At 44.4% G+C, this 23224-nt stretch overlaps 2 protein-coding genes across 3 annotated transcripts in view; one reads left to right on the top strand and one right to left on the bottom strand.

Moving 5' to 3' along the window:
• Positions 1 to 4580: 4580 nt before the first annotated feature.
• Positions 4581 to 7162, top strand: LOC103219881 (microtubule-associated protein 1 light chain 3 beta). Its single transcript, XM_007969959.3, has 2 exons — positions 4581 to 4605; positions 6499 to 7162. Exons 1-2 carry the CDS (start codon positions 4581 to 4583, stop codon positions 6981 to 6983), a joined length of 510 nt encoding a protein of 169 aa, XP_007968150.3. The 3' UTR covers positions 6984 to 7162.
• Positions 7163 to 12438: 5276 nt separating this feature from the next.
• Positions 12439 to 23224, bottom strand: part of ACER2 (alkaline ceramidase 2) — a 71995-nt gene continuing 61209 nt past the window's right edge. For both annotated transcript variants that reach the window (XM_037998359.2, XM_007969130.3), the window contains 2 exons: positions 21548 to 21685; positions 12439 to 17230 (listed from right to left, as the gene is read on the bottom strand). In XM_037998359.2, the coding sequence (XP_037854287.1) occupies positions 17044 to 17230; positions 21548 to 21685 (325 nt within the window). In that variant the 3' untranslated portion in view covers positions 12439 to 17043. The remainder of the gene's footprint in view (positions 17231 to 21547; positions 21686 to 23224) is intronic.

The raw sequence follows: 23224 nt of genomic DNA, 5'->3' as shown, positions 1-23224 counted from the left end.
GGAACTTACCCACAAGAATGGAAGAATCTGACCTACAGTATAAATAATGGTGTCACATCAGTATCATGGATCCAGGCCAGCCATACACTGATGATAACAATAGCTGCCTCGCTTTGAATTCCATAATCCCACCACTATTCTGTACCAAGCACGGTGCACTCCTCTCTCAGTGGATGGTCATAGTCCTCACAGCTACCATAGTAAGTCTCAGTTCTATCATTAGTCTCATCTTCCATTTGTGCAAACACAGAAAGGCCAAGCAAGTAGCTTAAAATCATACCACTGTACAGGCGTGCACCAGTGCTCCAACCCTGGTCTCACTCATGCCATATGGTAGAGGGAAAGCATACACTGTCAAATATTCAGGGATTCTAGAATGTTGCAAATAGAAGAATGAACAAGACATACCCAGTGGCAAAGACAGATACAGTGTGATGTACCTCATGGTCAATAGAAAATAGAAGTCACTATCGAAACAGAGGAAGGGCATATAAACCAGCCTCCAGGGATGTGGCCAGGGTACTATCAGGGAATGCTTCCCGGAGGAGGTGATACATGAATGAAGTCCTAAGGGAAAAATAGAAGTACAAGTGTTGAAAATGTGGGGAGGGAAGAAAGTATGCTGGGCAAAGGGAACAGAAGGGCCTAGGCCTAGAGGGAAGCAGGTATTCAGTGTGGGTGGTGTACAGTTTGGAAGAAGAAGAAAAGGGCCCAGTGATGGATTTTACAACCTTCTCAGAAGTATTCACTTGACTTGGAAGGTTTGGGGCAGTCATCAAACAATGCTGCGAATGAAAGCATGGTTAAAAAAAAAAAAAAAAAAAAATGTTCCTTAGTATCTACATCAGGAAGGTCACCTGTCACCAGCTTGAGATGGTGGTAAGAGTGCTATGAATATCCAACTTAGCCGGGCGCGGTGGCTCACGCCTGTAATCCCAGCACTTTGGAAGGCCGAGGCGGGCGGATCACAAGGTCAGGAGATCGAGAACACGGTGAAACCCCATCTCTACTAAAAATACAAAAAATTAGCCGGGCGCGGTGGCGGGTGCCTGTAGTCCCAGCTACTTGGGAGGCTGAGGCAGGAGAACGGCGTGAACCCGGGAGGCGGAGCTTGCAGTGAGCCGAGATCGCGCCACTGCACTCCAGCCAGAGGGACAGAGCGAGACTCCGTCTCAAAAAAAAAAGAAAAAGAATATCCACCTTAGGCTTTTACACACAGCCCTTTGTAGTTTACAAAGCAATTTCACGTGCCCAAACTCCTAAAGCTGTTAAATGGCAGCGCCAGTCCTCTGCAAGCTCAGATCAGGGCTCCAGCCTCTATTCCACAGCCAGACTGCCAGACCCAGTGGTTGGTTGGCTGACTGTCCTGGGAAAAACTAAAAGCAGAGAGTTTCCATTGCAGATGACTTTGAAAGGACCTGGGGATGCCATCCTGGTCTCCAGGCTGAGGCAGTGAGTCTGGAATCAAGAAATGCTCTGGTTAATACTTCTACAGGCTAGCCTCAAATTCCTAGCCTCAAGTGATCCTCCTACCATGGCCTCCCAAAGTGCTGGGATTATAAGCGTGAACCATAGTGCCTGGCCAAGAGAAGATTCTTGACCAAAGTCTGTACTTAAAAGCCCTGGCCAACATCTCACTGAAACTTATGAGAGACTCTGAGGCAGAACTGCCCAGCCAAGCTGCTCCCAAATTCCTGACCCAGAGAAACTGAGAGACTGTTTATTTTTCTTTCAAGCCACTAAGTTTCAGGGTCATTTATTAAGCAGCCACTCATCTAGTTTATAGCGTGTGCCCTCCAGGCGGACTGCATTTTAATGGGGGACTCAGAGAGGCTGCCCATGGAGCAGAAAAAGCCCTAGGCTGGAAGTCAGGAGACCTGGGCCTGGTCTTACTTCTACCTCATAAAAGCTGCGTAGCCCTGGAAGACATGCTTCAGGGCTCTGAATGTCAGTGTTCTCATCGTAAACACTTTTTTAAGGGAAGGGGCAGGTGTTGAACTAGGTATCCTCTCGGATCTCTTCCAACTTTCATTTTCTAACTGTTGGAAGAGAGAAACTGGGAGCAGAGCACAGCACTCCCGGCCAGGCCAGCAGCTACTTTCTCCCTAGCTCGCAGGCAGAAGCCAAGGCCACGGGAGGAAAGGAGGCCCCTGGCCCTTTCCTTGATTGAACCCAGGTTCTCCACTCCTGGAGTTGGCCTGTGACCCTTTCAATTTGGTGGGTGCAAGTCTCCAGGAAGACGATGTACAAGTCACAATCCAAGCCCTCTGGAAGAGACTGAGGCTTAACCCATACGCAGCAATGGAAAACGAAAGCTACAATCTCTAAATCAGTGGTTCTCAACCAAGGACAGCTCCCGGCTTGCAAGCAAGGAAAACTCCTGGCTCTCCTGGCCGGACATCTGACATTTGACAATGTTTGTGACACTTTGGGTTGTCACAACTGGAAGTGTAGGTGCTACTGGCATTATACTGCTGAGCTCCTTCACTCGCTGTCTCATCCACACCCATATACCCACACATAACCCAAGACACTTGTCTCTGTGGATGCTTGCCCCAGTTTCTTAGCAGCTCTGGTGGATCTGGGGGTTAGGGATCTAGACTGTCAAGGGGTCAACCAAACTGAAACCTGGAGTGGAGTCACCAAGAGGCAGAGCCTGGTTTTGTGGGTCTGAAACATACATACTTTCAGGGAATCTCATATAGATATATGCATGAACATGGCCTTGGGGTGGCAGAAGCGTTAGCGTTTTCAGCTTTGGGGTAAATCCATTCTCTGGAACCTTGGCTTTAAGGAGCCCCCGCAAAGCGCAGAGCTTTCTTCTGGGGGCGCATTTCTGCAGCCCGGAGTCAGCACGGTCCGCTCGCCCGGAAACATCCCCGGCGGCGAGTACAGGCAGGCACGCGAGAACTCTCTCCTGCCTGCGTGGGAGGTAAAAGCCGCCCTGGCTGCCCACGCCGCAGCCCTGTGCCCCGCGCCCGCCGGCCCCGAGTCCCACAGCGACGCGCCTCCTAGTCCCACAGCCCCGAGCCCCGCAGCCCCGCGCGCCTCAGCCCGCAACGCTCTCGCCCGGCAGCACTGCCCCCTGGTGGGCGCCCCGAGCAGCGCCCGCCCGCTCCTCCGACACCCAGGCTGAGCTGCTCCCAGCCTGCTCCAGACACTGCACCCACCGGGCTCCGCTCCACACGCCCGCATGTCCCAACTGCCAGCCTTAGGACCAAGCAGAAGTGCATCCCTGACGTTCCTGTGGTCCCAGCGCACAATGGCCAAGACACCACAATCACAATGTATCTTGCAGGTCATAGCTCCCCTTTCTGATATTTTCAACTCATGGGCATGGCTCCTGCTGGCCTCCTTCACGCTTGCTCTGCACAAAAATACACACACACTCACACGCTCACTTGCGCGCGCGCGCGCGCGCGCGCACACACACACACACACACACACACACTCCTCAGTACTACCGACATCCAACCAGGTGCCGTGGACAGAAGAGCCATCATCTGCCCAGCGGTCTGGCACCCTGGTGACCTTTCCCCTGGCCTAGTTCTCCCGGCTCCTCAGGTCTTAGTTTGGACGCCCCATTCCAATCCAGGAAGCCTTCCTCACCCAGGCAAGGTATTCTAACCACACCCCAAACCTCTTTTGCTCTAAGGCAAGGTGCCACATCCCAGGCCGCAGACCAGTACCCGTTTGTGGCCTGTTAGGAACCGGGCTGCACAGACGGAGGTGAGCCGTGGGGCGAGGACGAGCATGACCGCCTGAGCTCCGCCTCCCGTCAGATCAGCAGTGGCATTCAATTCTCACAGGAGCGTGAACTCTGTTGTAAACTGCTTATGGGAGGGATCTAAGCTGCGTGTTCCTTATGAGAATCTAATGCCTGATGATCTGTCTCTGTCTCCTATCATCCCCAGATGTGACCACCTAGTTGCAGGAAAACAAGCTCAGGGCTCCCACTGATTCTACATTACGGTGAGTTGTAATTATTTCATTATATATTACAATGTAATAATAGTTATTATTCTTACATTACAATAATTATTTCATTATACATTACAATGTAATAATAATAGAAATAAAGTGCACAATAAATGTAATGAGCTTGAACCATCTGAAACCATTCTCCACCCCACACCTCCAGCCCTTTCCAGTCTGTGGAAAAAAGTGTCTTCCATGAAACTGGTCCCTGGTGCCAAAAAGTTTGGAGATCGCTGCTTTACAGATTGATTGGTTGATAAACTGATGTTTGGATTCAGTCTCCCAGGCCCTGGGTTTGTCTCTGGGAATACAAAGATGAGGAGGCCATGCGGTGCAGGCAGGGAGATGCCAGACTGGATGGCCTTATCCCTCCAGACATCCTAAGATTTGGGAAGAGAACAGGTTTTCTTCCAAGTGAACCCCCAGGCCAGCTTCCTAAAACCCCCTCCTTCCTAGTTCAGCCCACATCACTCTCCTCCTTAGCGCTGCCTCCCTTCACTGCTTCTCGGGGCATTTTCCACAGCTGGTTGTAGATAGGGGTACCCCTCCCTGCCTCGGAGGGAGAGCATGAAAAGGTATTACAGGAAATTTCACCAGGGACCATGGGAGAGAAAGAGGAAACCCTGGGTACGTGTGTGCCAGCACGTGTCAGTGGGCACGTATGTGTGCATGCAAGGTGCATGCACACACGGCGGGGGAGGTTCCACAACACTAAATCCATTCTGGCGGTTTTAGCTAAAAGTGGGGAGGGGATTCCACATGCTTGGCACATGACAGTGTAGTGGTTCAAATAATGTTTCCCCAAAATTCACCCTCACCCAGAATCTCAGAATGTGACCTTATTTGGGAATGGGGTCTTTGCAGATGTCATTAGTTAAGGTCATACTGGATTAGGGTGGACCCTAAATTCAATGACTGATGTCTTTATAAGAGAAAGGAGAAACTTAGACACAAGGTCACAGGGACACAAGGAAGAAGCCCCGTGACAATGGAGGGAGAGACACAGAGCAGATTCTTGCTCAGAGTCTCCAAAAGGAGCCAACCCTGCCCACACCTTGATTGTGGACTTCTGGCCTCCTGAACAGTGACAGAATAAATTTCTGATGTTTCAGGCCACTAAGTTTTGAGCTGATCTGTTACACAGCAATGGAGACAGGCCCAAAGGCCATGTGAAAGATCAGGAAGAACACACAAAGCTCTGAGAGACTCGAGTGAAGGGAATGAGGGGGAGATGCTCAAAACCAGAAAGACTGGCAAGGAAGGCAGGGACCAGATCGTGGAGGAGACTTCAGATCACACTCAGGGTCTCCAATAAGGTTTGCTTTGTTCTAGGAGCAATGGGGAGGAACTGGTGGGACCTGAACAGGAAGGACACTGTCAGATTTCACTCTAGAAAGACAGCTCTGGCTCCAGAAGGAGGACAGATGGGCAATAGATGCTGGCACCTTCTCCAGGATAAGGAGAAATGGATGGATTTGAGACATTGGAGAAGTGGAATTAAGAGGATTTATATACTATTAGATTGGATATGGGTTGGGCACAGCGGCTCATACCTATAATTCCGGCACTTTGGGAGGATCACTTGAGCCAAGGAGTTTGAGACCAGCCTGGGCAACATAAAGAGACAAAATTTAAAAATTAGCAAGGCATGGTGACACATGACTGTGGTCTCAGTGACTCAGGAGGCTGAGGCAGGAGGGATCCCTTGAGCCCGGGAGATGGAGGCTGCCTTGAACTATGATTGCACCACTGCACCCAGCCTGAGTGACAGAGCAAGACCCTATCTCAAAATAGATCGGATATAGACAACTGAGGGAGGTGGGGACTGCCTCTGCCAACTGAATGGAAAGTGACACCACTCACTGAGAAAGTGGACAAGGCCCAGATTTAAGAGAGGTATAAGTACAAGCAAATGTGAGGTGTCTATGGGCATCCAATAGAGATGGCCAGGAAATAATGAGACTTGCAGACCTGTCACTGAGTAAAGAGAGATAGCCTGTGGCTCCTCACTGTGGCCACGGGACTGTTAAGCAGTAGATTGTTTGGATTACTAGCTGCCGTTTACAAAAATCTGAGGATGCTCACTCCAGGATATAAAATCATGCAGTACTTGTATATAACCTATGCACATTCTCCCCCCACCCTTTTTTTTTTTTTTTTTTCTTTCTGAGACAGAGCCTTGCTCTGTCACCCAGGCTGGAGTGCAGTGGCACGATCTCCGTTCACTGCAACCTCCACCTTCTGGGTTCAAGCAATTATCCTGCCTCAGCCTCCTGAGTAGCTGGAACTACAGGCGTGCGCCACCACGCCAGGCTAAGTTTTGTATTTTTAGTAGAGACAGGGTTTCACCATGTTGGCCAGGCTGGTCTCCAACTCTTGACCTCAAGTGGTTCGCCCACCTCAGCCTTCCAAAATGCTGGGATTACAGGAGCCAGCCACCGCTCCCAGCCCTTCCCTATACTTTAAAGCATCTCTACATTAGTTGTAATAACTATTACAACGTAAAGTCTACATACACAGTTGTTATATTGTATTGCTTACAGAATGACAAGAAAAAATACTTTCCGCCGCCGCCGTCCCCAGAAGCCGCCGGGACCCTCGCGCTGTCGCCGCCGCGGCCCAGATCCCCGCACCTGCCGGGGGAGACCTTCAGGCAGGGCCACACCTTCGAACAAAGGGTAGATGTCCGACTTATTCAAGAGCAGCATCCAGCCAAAATCCCGGTGATAACAGAACGATACAAGGGTGAGAAGCAGCTTCCTGTCCTGGATAAAACGAAGTTCCTTGTACCTGATGTTCAAGACGTCAACGAGAGTGAGCTCATCAAGATAATTAGAAAGTGCTTACAGCTCAATGCTAATCAAACCTTCCTCCTGGTGGTGAGCGGACACAGCATGGTGAGCGTCTTCATGGTCTCAGAGGTGTACGAGAGTGAGGATGAAGATGGATTCCTGTACATGGTCTATGTCTCCCAGGAGACGTTTGGGATGAAATTGTCAGTGTAAAACTAGAAAAATGCATCTATTCTAGAATTTTTTAAAACCTTTACCCCTGTAGTCCCAGCTACTCCGGAGGCTGAGGCAGGAGAATGGCGTAAACCCGGGAGGCGGAGCTTGCAGTGAGCTGAGATCCGGCCACTGCACTCCAGCCTGGGCGACAGAGCCAGACTCCGTCTCAAAAAAAAAAAAAAAAAAAAAAAAAAACCTTTACCAAGGCAAAAAAAAAAAAAGGGATGTTGCCAACTGAGATCGATCAGTTCATCTAATCACAGATCATCAAACAGTACTGTTCCCACCTACGAGTGTTAGAAGTTGTGTTTGTATTTCAAGCAGAAAAACTGAGCTCCAAGTGAACTCAGTTTTGGAAACTGTATTATTTAATGTAGCCAGCTTGTTTTCAAATTTTAAAAGTTTAAAAATAAAATACTTTGTGTTCTAAGTTGCCAATGAAACAGACCTTCAAGTTATTTTAATGCTGTTTTCTCACTAATAGGAACTTGCAATTCCAGCAGTAATTTAAAGGCTTTCAGAGAGACCCTGAGTCTTCTCTTCAGGTTCACAGAACCCGCCGCCTTTTCGGGTAGTTTTCTACTTAGCTGGAGAGATCTCCCGAAAAGGATCTGTAGGCCTGAGTTGTGAAGCATAATCCCTGCAAAACGCATTTGCTGTAATAGTTGGCACAAACGCAGGGTAAATGGGGCGTGTGTAAGAAAACAGCCCTGACTGTAAACGCTGCTCGAGGCTCCTGACTCCTAACAGAACTATACCCAAAGTCCACACTCTTGCAGGGGTAGACATTTCTTATTTGGTTTGTTCTCTAGATAGTTACACACATAAAGACACCACTCAAAAGGAAACTTGAATAATTTATAATTTTGGTCCAGTTTCTTAAAAGACCCCGGAGGAAGAGTGGCACTTCTTCTGTTTCAGGTTTTGTCTGAGTTCAAACTAGTGCCTGTGTTGGTGTGGAAAGAAGCAGTGTAGCAGTGTCGTTCTTTAGGACAGTGGTAGAACCCACAGAATAGTATAACTAAAAGCATTAAACTTCAGACACACTCCCTTCTACCTTTTGACTTAAAGCTATGGATGATCCATGTTTTTGTTTTTGTTTTTTTAATGTTAAATGTGTAACTCAATAGTATTGAAAACGTTCCCACATTTTTAACAGTAGTTCAGTTATCACTATTAGGTCAAACAGCCATCAGAATTCCCCTGCACTGAATGCATGTCAGCTGTGGAGAAAACAGAAAAAGGAGCCATGCACTCTTTACAAATACTAATGTCAGGAATTAAACCTCTTCAGGTTCAACCTATGATAAAAGACCAGTGCTTCCCACTACCTGCATGGGGTTCACTATTTACAGTTTTCTTGGGAGTATCAAAGGAAGATCAGTTACACCACTTTAGACTGTACGTGTAGCAGGTCACAACTTACCCTCGTGTGTTCAGATGTGTATGGAATACCTGTATACGTTAGTGAAAGCTATTTACTGTAACAGGGGAAGTCCAGATTCCTTGCATCTGAGCCCTGTACTGATCGTTAAAGGAGTTCCTATCACCTGCTCTCCCCGCTGCATGCGTCTGTCCACTTGGCTAGCTTTTAATATGTATATATTTCCATCATGTAAATTCTTAACCGGCCTGTCTCGTTTAGACTGTATATATCATATCTGACATTATTGTAACATCATATCTGACATATAGTGTGATCAGTAAGATTCCTCTAAGAAATACTGCTTTTTAAAAAAATAAATAACATGCTGAGGGGTGACCTATAGCCCATGTTAGTTTGTAGGATCTTTAAAACAAGTACATTTTTAATGAACTAAGTGGAATAAAGGCACAATTAAAAACTAAAAAAAAAATACTTTCTACATATTCAGTACTGAATTTTTTAAGTGTTTTTAATCTAAGGCTGGTTGAATTCACAGATATACAACCCGTGCATATGAAAGGCCAACTGTATTTTATCCCATTATTTGTACTAATAGGACACTTTTGAAACTGATAATTCCAATTTGATGCCCACCTACATGAAAACCTTTAACTCATTTGCATTAAATCCTTTGTGGAAAGAGAATTAAACCTGAGAGTCAAAAGTCCTGGGTTCCCATCCTTGCAATAGCAGTGGTCAAACTACATTTCCAAGCCTCAGCTGTATCATATCCAAAACAGGAATAATGGTAATGCCAGCCTCACAAAGTAGCTGAGAAGAGTAAATGAGACCACTTACGTGAAAGATAACTTATGCGATGGGCTGTCAAATAAGGTTTGCTTGTAAGAAAATTCCTAAGGAGTCTACCAATTATTTCAATAGACTGAAATTCCATATCATATGTGGCTCGTGGTTTATCAGTTAAAGCTTACAATTCTCAAGTCCCAGCTCCTCCCTGGTGAAAACTCAACCACTGTCTCCTTCCTGCCTCCCCGACACTGTTGATTCCTCTCTACTATGGGGATTCGGCAGAGTCCGGGGCCTTCGTCTCCCCTCCCCACATCTGAGCTACTCCATCCATCCCTATAACCCTCTGCAGGCAACATAATAGTTAATACCAAACAGACACTTGCTAAGTGTTGATTTAAACTAGATTCATCTTTAAAAAGATGTGAGTTACAATTACATTTGACTTGTGTAAATTGAGCTATTAATCCCAAAAGTTAAATTTCACTCCAGTGGATTAAAAACTTCCTCCAGACTGGCGGTGGCTAGTGCCTTTTGTCCCAGTTACTAAGGAGGCTGAGGCAGGAGGATTGCTTGAGGCCAGGAGGTCAATGCTGTAGTGTGCCATTATGGTGCCTGTAAATAGACTCTACATTACAGCCTGGGCAACATAGCAAGACCCCATACCTAATAAACAAACAAAAAAACAAAACTTTCTCTAAATCACAACTACCTTAAATTGGTTTTAAATACAGCCCCTTTGTAACCTCAGGTTCCACATCCACCTATTCAACATGGATCGAAAATATTCAGGGAAAAAGAAACAGTAAAAAATCATAACACAACAATAACTAATAATACAAATAAAAAGCAATGCAGTTTAACAACTATTTACACAGCATATACATTGTATTAGGTATTATAAGTAATCCAGAGATGATTTAAAGCACACAACAGGACGTGCAGAGGTAATATGTAAATACGATGCTACTTTATATATAAGAGTGGAGCCTCTGGAATTTTGGTATGCGGGTTGAGGGGTCCTGGAACCAATTCCCTCGAATACCGAGGGCCAACAGCATTTGCTTTATCACATTGGACAACCTCTAAAACACCCGGGGCGAGGAGTGAAAACTGAATTTCTAAGGGAAGAGAGGAGAGGAAAAGGCAGGCAGAAACATGCTTGGAAAAATCCAGGGAAACATACCTGGGCCCACAAAGAGATTACATAACTTGGCGTTTTGAGACAATGGGCGACCTCTGGGATGATTAGGAACTGGGAAGGGCTTTGCTTGAGCCACATAGCAATGCCTCAAAGAGCCACAAGATGGCAATATTACTCCAGGAGAGTCTCCGTCCCTCTCACCCCGGTAGCCAATGGCTTTCTTTGTTCACAGGAAACCCTCTCTCGCAAATATCATCAGTGCCACTGTACCTTTTCCATTACTTCACGCTCCTGGCCTTACCTTCAGCCACTTCCCTATCACTAGCCCAAATATAAAAATAAACTACCGCTATTTGTTACATCTTAAAAACAGCACTTTGGTTTCTGCTCTCAATTGCCAAAGCAGCTGAATCAAATGTTTTGTGTTAATGAGAAGCATAAAATAAACAAAAACCCAGATGAGGGTGATCTCTTCCTTTTTGTGAGTTAACACCCAGACAGACTTCCCAGGTAAACTAGGTGTCGCCAGACTGGAGACAGTTAAGAGACAGAAGTGCCACTTGAGACAAGATTCAGTTCTCCAGTGGGAGACAGGGGCTGCCAGCCCTCTTAAAACGGTGTGGGAAAGAAGGCTGAGAACCCGCTCTGTAGAGAGTGGAGAACAAAAGCTCAAATACCATATCTTTTAACTTCTTATTATGAAAAAATCCAACTATACAAAAGTAGACAGAATGGTATGACAAACCCAAATACCATCTTAAGAACTGTGAAACTGTAAATCAGGAAACAGTCTGCAAGGAAAAAATCTAAGTTTCCAGTTTGTTGAGGACCCCTAAGATGTAAGTTACCAGAACCCTGGGTCTGCCCATTCCAGCCCTTTATAGTATAGTCCTTTAACACAGTCTTTCAATGTAATGCTCTTTTAATGAAAAGTCCTTAAAAGAGAAGAGTGGGAGAAGCTAGCCCCTGAGCTCTGGTCTTCAAAGGGCAAGCTGGAAAAGGGAGCAGGGGTGGCTGCATCAACTCCTGGTCAGACTCAGAAAAAGAGGTCACCCATGAGGAGACACAGATAGTCCAGACTGTCGGGGAGAGAGACACACACACCCGTGTCAGTGCCCCAAAAGCAGAGCCCTCAACTTCCTCAGCCACTGTCCCTGACCATAGCCTCAAAAAAGTTCAGTCCTGAAGACTGAGTAACCAATTTCAGCACCAAAAGGATTTGAAAGGTTGCTTAGTCTCCTGCTGGGAGACTTTACCTGGATGGACTACCAGAGATATCTGAACACCCAGAAAATTATATACTGATTGAATGTCCCTTATCCAAAGGGCTTGGAATCAGAAATGCTTGGATTTCAGATCTTATCAGACTTTGGAATATTTGCATTATACAGCATCCCTAATCCAAAAAATCAGAAATCTGAAATGCTCCAAGGAACATTCCCTTTGATTGTTATATAGGTGCTCAAAAAGTTCCAGGTTTTGGAGAATTTCTGATTTTTTATTTTCGGGTTAGGGATATTCAACCTGTACATGGACGTTTTCCTACAGCTTTTCTATTGCCAAAGAACTTTGGGGCCACTCCTTGTCCCCTCACCTCTGCCAGAAAAAAAAAAAAAAAAGAAAAAAAAAAGTCTAAAAGAACCACTGTAATGATACAGATAATGCTTAACCAGTCTTTCTTCTCTTATGGTCTTTTTTTTTTTTTTTTTTCTTTGAGAGAGAGGGTCTCACTGCTTGGCCCAGGCTGGAACACAGTGGTGCGATCTCTGCTCACTGCAACCTCTACCTCCTAGGCTCAAGCAATCCTCCCATCTCAGCCTCCTGCATAGCTGGAACTACAGGTGTGCATCACCACACCTGGCTAATTTTTGTGATTTTGGTAGAAACAGGGTTTCACCATGTTGCCCAGGCTGGTTTTGAACTCCTGAGCTTAAGTGATCCACCCACTTAAGCATCCCAAAGTGCTGGGATTACAGGCGTGAGCCACCGCACCAGACCTGTATTTGAGATTTATATCTATATGACATGACTATAGAAGTTTTAGTAAAAATAAACTGTTCTTAGGTACTTTATGCTGGAAATATTTTCATGTATTAACTTCACAGCTCTGAGAAGAAACCAACAAGTAACAACAATTATTTTAAGCATTTTTAATAACAATGGTACCCAATTCATTAACAAATGAATTTAGGCAATGTGCTTTGCTCTACAATCCATCAGATACATTTTCACCGCAGATAGTTCAGAAATCATTTTGGAAACAGACACACACGTACATATTCATTTGCTGAAAATGCCACTTACAGCTTTAATATCAAATATAGTTATCATAGTTCACAGAAAAAGTATAAAGTGCAAAAGCTCCACTTCAAAAGGCCTTAAATCACTCCCAAAGCAATGGGGATTAAATTTTACCACAGCCAGTGGGCATGCCACCCTTATACAGCACATCTACGTAAGGTATATAACAAGGTATATATCTGAAAATACGAGATTGCTCTGATTACATACTGTGGTTATAAAATAGTTTTAAATCTGGTTTAACATATAGAGAAAGATACAATTCAAACAATTAGTCCTATAAAGTAGGGGTCATTTTTTTTTAAGTTTGTAAGGGAATTATGTCTATAAAATCCATTGAGAATCCCAATCTGGCCCAAGACTTCTCTTTGGCCAGCTGGAATAATAGCACCTAGGCAAAGCCTTGGCTATGAAAGCGTTCAGATTAATTTCAGTGTAAAAGGAGCTAGGAGAGGGGCCCTGACCGGGTGAGCTTCAGCATCCACCTGTCCCTCAGAGATGGTTCCATGTCTGCCCCAAGGGATAAAGAGCCAGGAAGACTCAAATCCCAGTCCTGGGGACTCGACATGGCACTGGCTCATGGAAGCACGATGAACTGGCGAGAGAAGTTTTACACACCTGAGAGATCCAGTAAGTGGAAGAGGTGGTTGTATTTTTACAAAGCCTTGTGTTTGATGACCATCAAGCTTTGTCCCTCAAAAGAACATCTTTGATCTACAATTAATGTTTTAGGCACTCTTCACTGGACAAGCACAGAGTTCCCCAAAAATGCAGCCCGTCCCCAAATGGATTCAGACATCTCATCTCCACGCACCTTAAATGTGTTCACAGAAGGACTTGATTTATAATGATGTAATAAAGGGAAGAAAAGATTACTTTTTCTAATCAACAACTAAACACTGTAAAACATGAATCACTGACTGAAATGATCACTCAGAAACATGAATGGTTTTTTATAACCTAACTCCAGTTTCTGCTGGGTCTTGATCTTGGGCAAATTCTGACCAGAACAAAATCTGATTAGCCATGCCAAGTAACCACCACCATGACCTAACTCCTAAGTGTCAGCCCTACTGGAGGGAGGGAGGTTCTTGGCTGCCCATCAATTAATGAAATAAGCTGTTCATTTTTTACAATCTGAACATATCAAAATCTGTAAAGTCACATATTTAACAGCTATTTATGATGACTCACCAAGCCAAGTGCAGAGGCACATCAAAAAGTAGAATTCCATTCATTACTTTTTAGGGCCCATTCATGTCAGGCTTGATTAAAAAGGTAGACTCAGTAGTCAGTCTCAAAAGCAATGATCAGCATTCAAGCATATAGCTAACTCTAGTGTATTCCAAACCCACACTTCATGAAAAAATACACAACTGGCATGTATATGCCATTCAAGCTACAGGATAAATGTCAACTCTGAAAGACATCATTTATTTACAACTATATTGGGGGAAAAAAGAGGAGACTACACCAAAATATTAACAAGGATTATACCTGGGCAATAGAAATATGGGTTACCTTTTTTTTTCTTTGACTTTTCTGTAGTTTCCCAATTTTCTTTAAAGAGTTTGTAGTGCTTTTACATAAATGAGTGATGCCATAAATCCAACTTAAAATAAGATGGGTATATTTCTACTCTTTTGGTTTATATCCCATGCTGGCAAGCTAGAGTGATTTCTGTTCAAAAGTGAAGTAATGTTTTGTCCTCCTCAAATATACTCCATTCGACATTTATTTCTCAGCTCATCTCTTTAAAACCATTTCTAGAAACACATTCTGCTTCTCACATTAAAAAAAAAAAAAAAAAAAAGCTGGGCTTAAAATATACAACAAACCCCCTACCTTGGAGCATTTATACCATAAAGTAGATGAGACCAGAATCCATGCCTGATAAAGTCAATCTAAAATAAGAATGGTCTGATATTTGCCTTTAAAAAATTCTAGACTTGGCCGGGCGCAGTGGCTCAAGCCTGTAATCCCTGCACTTTGGGAGGCCTAGACGGGCGGATCATGCGGTCAGGAGATCGAGACCATCCTGGCTAACATGGTGAAACCCCATCTCTACTAAAAAATACAAAAAACTAGCCGGGCGTGGTGGCAGGCGCCTGTAGTCCCAGCTACTCGGGAGGCTGAGGCAGGAGAATGGCGTAAACCCAGGAGGCGGAGCTTGCAGTGAGCTGAGATCCAGCCACTGCACTCCAGCCTGGGTGAAAGAGCGAGACTCCGTCTCAAAAAAAAAAAGAAAAAAAAAAATTTATAGACTTGAAACCCAAAGGACTTAACAGCAGTTCTGTTCCATCAACCACATAGGTCTCAAAGAGGTACATTAGAAGTTCCACGAATATTTAATTCAAATATCATTTTAAAAATATTTTTTAGGCCAGGCGTGATGGCTCATGCCTATTCCCAGCACTTTGGGAGGCTGAGGCGGGCAGATTTCTTGAGCCCAGGAGTTCGAGACCAGCCTAGGCAAAATGGTGAAACCCCATCTCTATGAAAAAATACAAAAATTCGCTGGGAGTGGTGGCATGCACCAGTAGTCCCAGCTCCTAGGGAGGCTGAGGTGGGAGGATCACTTTAGCCTGGGAGACAGAGGCCACAGTGAGTCATGATTGCACCACTGTACTCCAGCCTGGGTGATACAGCAAGATCCTGACTCAAAAACAAAACACACTCTCTCTATATATAAAAGTATAATAAAGCAACATATACACTCATTCAACACCTAATTTTTCTACCTTGGAAATTACCAATTTGTTAATTTGCATTTTTACCACCTCATATATTATTAAGTAAATGCTATAAATTTGACCTTAAATTTAAGTTAATAAAATACAATTTATTTCACACACTGGGGTTCCACAAAGATTTCTTACTGCAAACAGGGTTCTGCTCTTGAACAAGCTACATAATTTGATAACCACAGATGTAGCATAAAGTCATTCATTTTTAAACTCTAAATTCAGTTGCTTATTGGGGTCTTCACCTTGGATCTTGTACAAATTCTAACTAGAGTAAGAGTTCCTGGACGTGCCAAAAATCATCACCTTCCCAACTCTTACATATGTAGGACAGTGACATGACTCCTGCCCACACAAGAATGCACCTGTCCTGCCCTCTCCCAACAATGGAATGTTACAAAGCAGGACATGCCTGAGTTAAAATGAGTATCCCTGAGGTTGATAATTCCCACCATGCACCTTGAAGACAGTTCTTGAATCTTTCATTCAGCCCGATGAAGAGAAGATTCATTGTAGCCAATGTCACATTAGGTGAGAAAAATTCAGAAGGCAACAGATTTGCACTGCTGCATCAGCCGCCCAAACTAGCCCATGAGTGCATAGTTACTGCCAGCACTTGAGAAAAGTGAGCCGTTGGATACCCTGGGAAACCCAGAAAGCACCTTCTACCGCAAGAGTGAATAACATGATGCCCACAGAAAACACAACAGAAACAACAAGTGAGATTCTTGAAGGTAATTTCCAGAATAGTACAGCATATTGGAGACTTTAAATGAGAAAAAGTTTCCAAAAACTTCATGTGTGCTCCAAATTTTGAACCAGAACCCCCACCACAATTGTGAGGAGCCCTTTGGTAAACTTACGGAGGTCAAGTCTTAAAGATGGTGGGTCTGTGGGAATGTTCATGCCATAATTCTTCTTCTCTGTGGATTTGAGGCTGCTGAGCTGGGGTGGGAGGGGGAAGCGGAAATGATGTCAGTATTTAAAAACTGTGCTCATCTTCAAGAATGGCCTACAGTGGAGTGTAGGTTTTGGCAGAGAGGGTTTTACTCATTAGCTTCACCTTTATCTGAAGTCTCTCCATCTCTCCACAGAGGTAGTAGTAAAAGGATTCACAGATGCATGTTAGTTGAGAAATGCAAGTGAAAAACTAGCCTTTTTAGCCACAAGTCCTGTGTGTGTTTCATCTGTTTGGTTTTGTTTAAGGACAATTACCCCAAAGGAAAATCTCTGGCATCTTCCATCAGAGAGTCAGAGAGTCTTGTCGGTCAGAGGGTCTGTCTGTCATCAGTAGAGTCCACTCCAAGGGTGCCTGGGAATGGTGGGGTCTGGAGCAGGCCAGCTTTCTCCAGGATGAGATGCATTGTACAGGGCTGGATCCCCCAAGGGACTGCTCTGCCATGGCCATTAAGGACGCAGCTCAACAAGTCACTGCATCTGGAAGCGATGCTGAGAAAGATGCATCTAGTGTCCCTAAGCCCTCCATTTTCCGTCTTTGGGAAAGGAAAAGACACTTTTCCCCTTGCACAGGGGAATCCTGGTGGTCCACAGACATATTAGTGAGAGCCTCAGCAAACAGATTTTTGAAAAGATAGCCCACATCCCAACTCTTCGAAATCCCTTGGCTGTCTTCCTAGCAAAGGAAGCCCACTGCATGAGGGGCAATAAGCAGAGAAGCCAGCCACCACCTTGCCATCACGTGATTTTGACTGATGATTTCTTGTTGGCACACAGAAGGGACACGTAGGGGACACCAATGAAGGCCCATTTCTCGCTGGGCCAGAACTTGATGACAGGGCCTTGCTCAGGAATCTCTGAGGCAGCATCAAAGTAGGCAAAGCATACACAGCCCAGGTAGGCAGCAAGGCAGATGAGGATGTGCCTGCAGAGGGAGACAAGAGGTGAGAACCTGATGAGCATGAAGACTCCGCTGGCCTGAGTTTAGCCTGCTCCTTCTTCCAGTGTAACCCACCCACCTGGCTGACTGTACTTGCAGCCCAGGGGCCTCTTCTAATTAGGAAAGGATGAAGATTACCAACAATCCCTGGAACAGCAGGATGATAAATCTTCAGCAATTTGGGACCCATTTTAGAATGTTCTAAAATATTGCTACTGGATAATAGGAACAAATGTGCAAATAAATGCCTTTGGGCCTCAAACAAGAAAACTGAGGCCCAAGGATTTACAACAGAGGTGCTAAGATGGAAGTAACTGAGCACATCTGATTAGATCCCACCTTCTCACTTTAACAACTGGTTACAGATATTTTATGTCCTTCATCAGGAATAATGTTATGTTGATTAAACCACTTTTGCAGTTTAGTGGAAATTTTATAAAATTTATCCTCACTGGGGCCGGGCGCGGTGGCTCACGCCTCTAATCCCAGTACTTTTGGAGGCCAAGGCGGGTGGATCACGAGGTCAGGAGATCGAGACCATCCTGGCTAACAAGGTGAAACCCCGTCTCTACTAAAAATAATAATTAAAAAAATTAGCCGGGCATGGTGGTGGGCGCCTGTAGTCCCAGTTAATCGGGAGGCTGAGGCAGGAGAATGGCGTGAACCTGGACGCGAAGCTTGCAGTGAGCTGAGATCACACCACTGCAGTCCAGCCTGGGCGACAGAGCAAGACTCTGTCTCAAAAACAAACAAAAAAATTTATCCTCACTGTACCTGTAAAAAGTTTTAATTTAATATTAATCTTTATCAAACAATAGACCATTTAAAAGCATATAATCCTTTCTTTTTTTTTTTTTTAGATGTCACCCAGGCTGAAATGCAGTAGCGCAATCTTGGCTCACTGCAACCTCTGCCTCCCAGGTTCAAGCAGTTCTCCTGCCTCAGCCTCCCAAGTAGCTGGGATTACAGGTGCCTGTCACCAGGCCCAGCTAGCTAATTTTTGTATTTTTAGTAGAGAGGGGGTTTCACCACATTGGCCAGGGTGGTCTCGAACTCCTGACCTCAGGTGATCCACGTGCCTTGGCCTCCCAAAGTGCTGGGATTACAGGCGTCAGCCACTGCGCTCAGCCCAAAGACAATATTTTTATAAATTTTGATGGTGGTAGGGAGGGGGTCTTTTTAAAAATTACACAAAATCCAGAAACTCTAAAGAAAAGATTAACAGATGTGACAACATGAAAGTCTGAAACCAGTATGGCACAAAAATATTAACATACTGAAAGACAAACAGGAAACTGCGGTGGGGGGCAGGGAGTATTTGCAGCATATGACAAAGTTTAAACCCTTACATACAAAGAACACTAAAGAAATTAATCAGGGTCAGGGTGGGAAGCAGGTGAGAATGGTATGAACAAGATTGGCCTCATGTTGATATTTATGGAATCTGGGTGTTGCCTATATGGGGGCTCAATGTATTATTCTCTGCACTTGTGAAAATGTTGCAAATATGCATAAGTGGCACATAGTAATGACTGTCTACTATGTGCCAAGCCAAGATGCTAGATCTAAAGTTTTTTTTTTTTTTGAGACGGAGTCTCACTCTGTTGCCCAGGCTAGAGTGCAGTGGTGCAATCTTGGTTCACTGCAATCTCTGCCTCCCAGGTTCAAGTGATTCTCCTGCCTCAGCCTCCCAAGTAGCTGGGACTACAGGCACATGCCACCACACCCAGCTAATTTTTTGTATTTTTAGTAGAGACGTGTTAGCCAGGATGGTCTCGATCTCCTGACCTTGTGATCCACCCACTTCGGCCTCCCACAGTGCTGGGATTACAGACATGAGCCACCGCATCCGGCCGATATAAACTTTTAAAAATAGAAACACTCAATAGACCAAAGAAAATTAAAAGGGGAAATACACGTCACAAATTTACATCTGAAAAGATGCCCAACAAAAATACTAATTTTGTTAAAAGACATAGTAATAAAAACAAAATAAAATTTTTCTCAATCAGGTTAATGGGGATTTAAGAGTTTCCAGTATATGTGAAAGTGTGGGTAAAAGATGCTCTCTTACAGACTTCAGTAAACAGTGTTAATGGTACAGTTTCTCTGGATTTGGCAATATATATTATTAATTTAATATGAAAATATTCAGAAACTCAAATCAATCTAAGTGTTCATTATAAAGTGTTTGCAAAAGTGGAAAATTAGAAATAACCTCAATGTCCATTATCAGAGAGAGGCTGGTTAAATAAATTATAAAGCATCCATATTATGAAGTATTAATTAGACAAAATAATGAAGATTTTATATGTATGTATTGGTATGGAATGATGTCTGTATAGCATTAGATCTATGTAGTATAGATTTAAGTATTTGGTTGGTAAAAAAAAAAAAAAATTGGGGCCGGGCTCAATGGCTCATGCCTGTAATCCTAACACTTTGGGAGCCCAAGGCAGGTGGACTGTTTGGGCCCAGGAGTTTCTGACAAGGCTGGGCAACATGGCAAAAACCCATCTCTACAGAAAAATTCAAAATAAATTAGCCTAGTGCAGTGGCATGCACCTTTAGTTCCAGCTCCCTGCAGGGGTGAAGTGGGAGAATCACTTTCAGTCCGGGAGGCAGAGATTGCAGTGAGCCGAGATCGCCCCACTGCACTCCAGCCCTGGGCAACGGAGCAAGACTTTGTCTCAAAAAAAAAAAAAAAAAAAAAAAGTTTGCATCGTGTATAGACCGATTCTATTTTTTTTAAGTAGATATATATATGTGTGTGTGTGTACATATAAAATCTCAATGAATATATGTCAGACTGTTAACAATTATGTTTCTTTGGGGCATAGAATTATAAGAGCCATTCTTTCTATACTTCTTTGTTGTTTAAATTTGTTATAAAAAACATATATGTCATTTTACAACTAGAAAGAAAAGATGGTTCAACTTTGAAAAAGCAGAAATAACACCAAATTCAGAAACAAATTAAGTTTGAGTCAACATTATTACATAGTTTAAATTTTGAATTTGACTTAAATCACTAGTGTGACAAGGGGACTTAGATAGATAAAAATGACCATCTTGAATGAGGTCATTTACCTAGTGTATACGTTTCTCAAAATTCACAATATACACATAAAATCTGTGTGTTTTGTTATCTGGAAATTACAATTCAACAAATATATAAAGTATATAAATTCGCTAGTATTAGTTGAGGTTGAAATCTAAAAAATGTTGAACAATGGATCCTAAGACTGTAAACTCCAACTTGTGCTGTTTGAGTTTTGTCTTTTGCAATACTCCTTGAAGTCCCCAAGTCTTAAATTTAGAGTAGGGTGGGTCTCATGGTAAACATATAGAAGTTCACATGAGCAAGGGAACGTAAGTGAATTCTATCAAATTGTGTATCTTTAGCCCATCTCTGGATAGAAGTCAACCTTTTCCTGAATCTAGATCTAACAAAGTTTTTCCATTTCTTCACCACTAGAATTCCTTCCTGGGTTCCCTCTATCTATAGGGGATAATCTACAGCAGATTTCTCCTCCTCGTGATCTTTTGCAATCAGAAGTCCTGGAGGAGAGAAAGGAAAGATCACTCTGGGTTTGAGGCTGAAGCAGTTCTAGGAAGAAAGCCACTCCGATTTCCCCCAGCTTTCTCAGAATCGGATTCTGCCTGTATTTTGTAACCCACTTTTTTTTTTTTTAACTTAGTGTATCCTGAGCATTCCAAAGTATAGATGCTCCAACTTGCTATTATTGAACTCCAAGGCTGTTTTCTACAGAAACAGGTGGGTGATATTAAACAATTCACTTTAGCTCTCTGGTCTTCTGTATCCACTTAGAGAAATAATGGAAGAGAATGTCCCTAAATGGCCTGTGCGGCCCCTCCTTTCACTTGGTCAGTCAGGCCCGAAAGGTGGGGTTCCTACTGAGGACACTCCCAGCCCTCACATCACCTCTTTCCCCAGCTTTCCCCTACCTCTCCCCTCCCCTAACACCTAGCTAGAGCTCAGGTTACAGGTTCAGTTCTCAAGCTCCTTTAGGCTTTAATGATGGAGTTAGAGGTAAGAAACTGCAGACCTAAGCATGACAATCAGGCCTTTTGTTCCAGCTAAGCCTGTTCCCTGGAGTCAATTCAGCTTTTTACAAAGTGAACTTTCAGTGGCTTCTGAACCATCTGACAGTCCACCTGAGGAGAGAAGGAAGCCAGCAACCCCCAGGACACCTGTGCACCACCTGCAGGGTGAACAGAGCCCAACAGCAAGCGCAAACACACCTGTCCCCAGCCACCTCCCCATTAGCAGGGGCTTACCACACACAGTGCAGGTAGGGGAAGTTGAAGGACGACAGCAGCTCGCAGAAAGCTCGGTCACTGATCCAGCAGAACAGGGCCAGGGTCCACCAGAGGCCCGAGAAGAGGCCCAGCTTAAACACACGCACGTTGTCACATCTGTATGGGGGTCCAGAAAGTCACTCACCGTCAGAAGTGGTCTCCACCTCCTCGCCGGCCACCTTTCCTCTGTCTCCTTCACTGGTTCCTCTCATGCCCACAACCCCTTGGCACTGAAGTTCTTACCCAACACACAGTCACTCCACAGTCTCATGGATGTAAATACCATATGTGCACAGATGGCTTACAGACACCTTTCCCACCCAGGCTTCTCGCCTGACTCCAGACTCATACACCCAACTACGTTTTTGACATGAGCACCCTAATATGGATCTAAATTTAACAAGTCCATAACCTATTGTTCTCCCAGTCCTTCTCCTCCTCAGACAGCCCACATCCAGTCCATCAGCTCTCCCTTCAAAATATCTCAAACCTGACCTTTTTCCAACACCTCCTTCTAGATCCACGCTACCGCCATCTCATCAGTCTCCTTCCACCCTTGCCCTTACAGCCAATTTAACAGCCTCCAGCATCTTCCGGTTTAACCAGAGGGAAAGCCAAAGTATTCACAGCGGCCACAAGGCCTTGGATGCATGATCTTCCCTCTTCCCCTTCACCTCCTCTCTTAGGTACTCTTCCCTCTCACTGCCTGTACTCAAGCCACTGCGGGATTTGTGCTGTTCCGCAAATATCCCAAACATGTTCCTGCAAGACCATAGCACACACTGTGCCCTCTTGCCTGGAATGCTCTTCCCCCAGATACAAATCTTTGCTCAAATGTCACTCAGTAAGCCTTTTCCTGATGCTATTTTTAACAATTGCAACACCTGTCTCCACCTCCCAAGTGACTCTCCCTAAGGCCTCCTTCCCTCCTTTAATTTTCTCGGTAGTGATTATAACCTCCCTGACACCCGCTGTGTTTCACTTATGTGTTTCCAGTGTATGTTTATCCACTGACATGGAAGCTGTTTACTGCCGTATCCCAGCACCTGGAAACATGCCAGACACAGAAGGCACACAACATGTGTTGAATGAAAGAATAAGTTATTATACACACTGGGACAAAATGGTTTTCTGAAACAAATCCTAACAGCTCAACGAAACTTTCAATTGCTGTCTTCTTTCCTTGTTAAAGTCTTGCTCATCAAGTGGGTGACTTCTATCCCTGGGGAGGAATGCCTGGAGGCAGCTGGTGGCTGAGGGTCCTTCTTCCCTGAGGGGACCACTCCTGCATCAGTCAAGATCTCCTACAGGACTCAGAATACAACACAACATCTGCAATTGAGAAGCAGCTTAATTCCTATTTGTTGAACCCACAGACAGGTGTTAAAAGCCTCACTGGCTAGTGCCCTTCCCAGCTGCCTTTCAGAAACATCAGCGAAAGCAGCAATAAAAGTGGGGCAGGTTCAGAAAGACCTGCTCAAAAACAAACCAAAATACTCTTGTAGGAAGGCTAAAGGCATCCCTTGAAGTTTTTAGAAAGAATAGAGGCCCATGACACAGGAAGACTTACATTCCCAGTTACTAAAACAAAGAGATAACAATTTCCATTTCTCACTTCTGCTCACCTCTCTACCTTGAAAGCCTCACCTTTGGGCT

The sequence above is a fragment of the Chlorocebus sabaeus genome, chromosome 12 (assembly GCF_047675955.1).
Source record: "Chlorocebus sabaeus isolate Y175 chromosome 12, mChlSab1.0.hap1, whole genome shotgun sequence".
In the NCBI taxonomy this organism is placed as follows: domain Eukaryota; kingdom Metazoa; phylum Chordata; class Mammalia; order Primates; family Cercopithecidae; genus Chlorocebus; species Chlorocebus sabaeus.
The sequence above is the reverse complement of the archived record's forward strand: the minus strand, read 5'-3'. Positions and strand labels throughout refer to the sequence as shown.

Coding starts and splice junctions, on each gene's coding strand:
- LOC103219881 (XM_007969959.3), top strand. CDS start 4,581: ATGGGAGAGAAAGAGGAAACCCTGG. Junction 4,606..6,498: donor AGAGAAAGAGGAAACCCTGG/GTACGTGTGTGC, acceptor CTACATACACAG/TTGTTATATTGTATTGCTTA.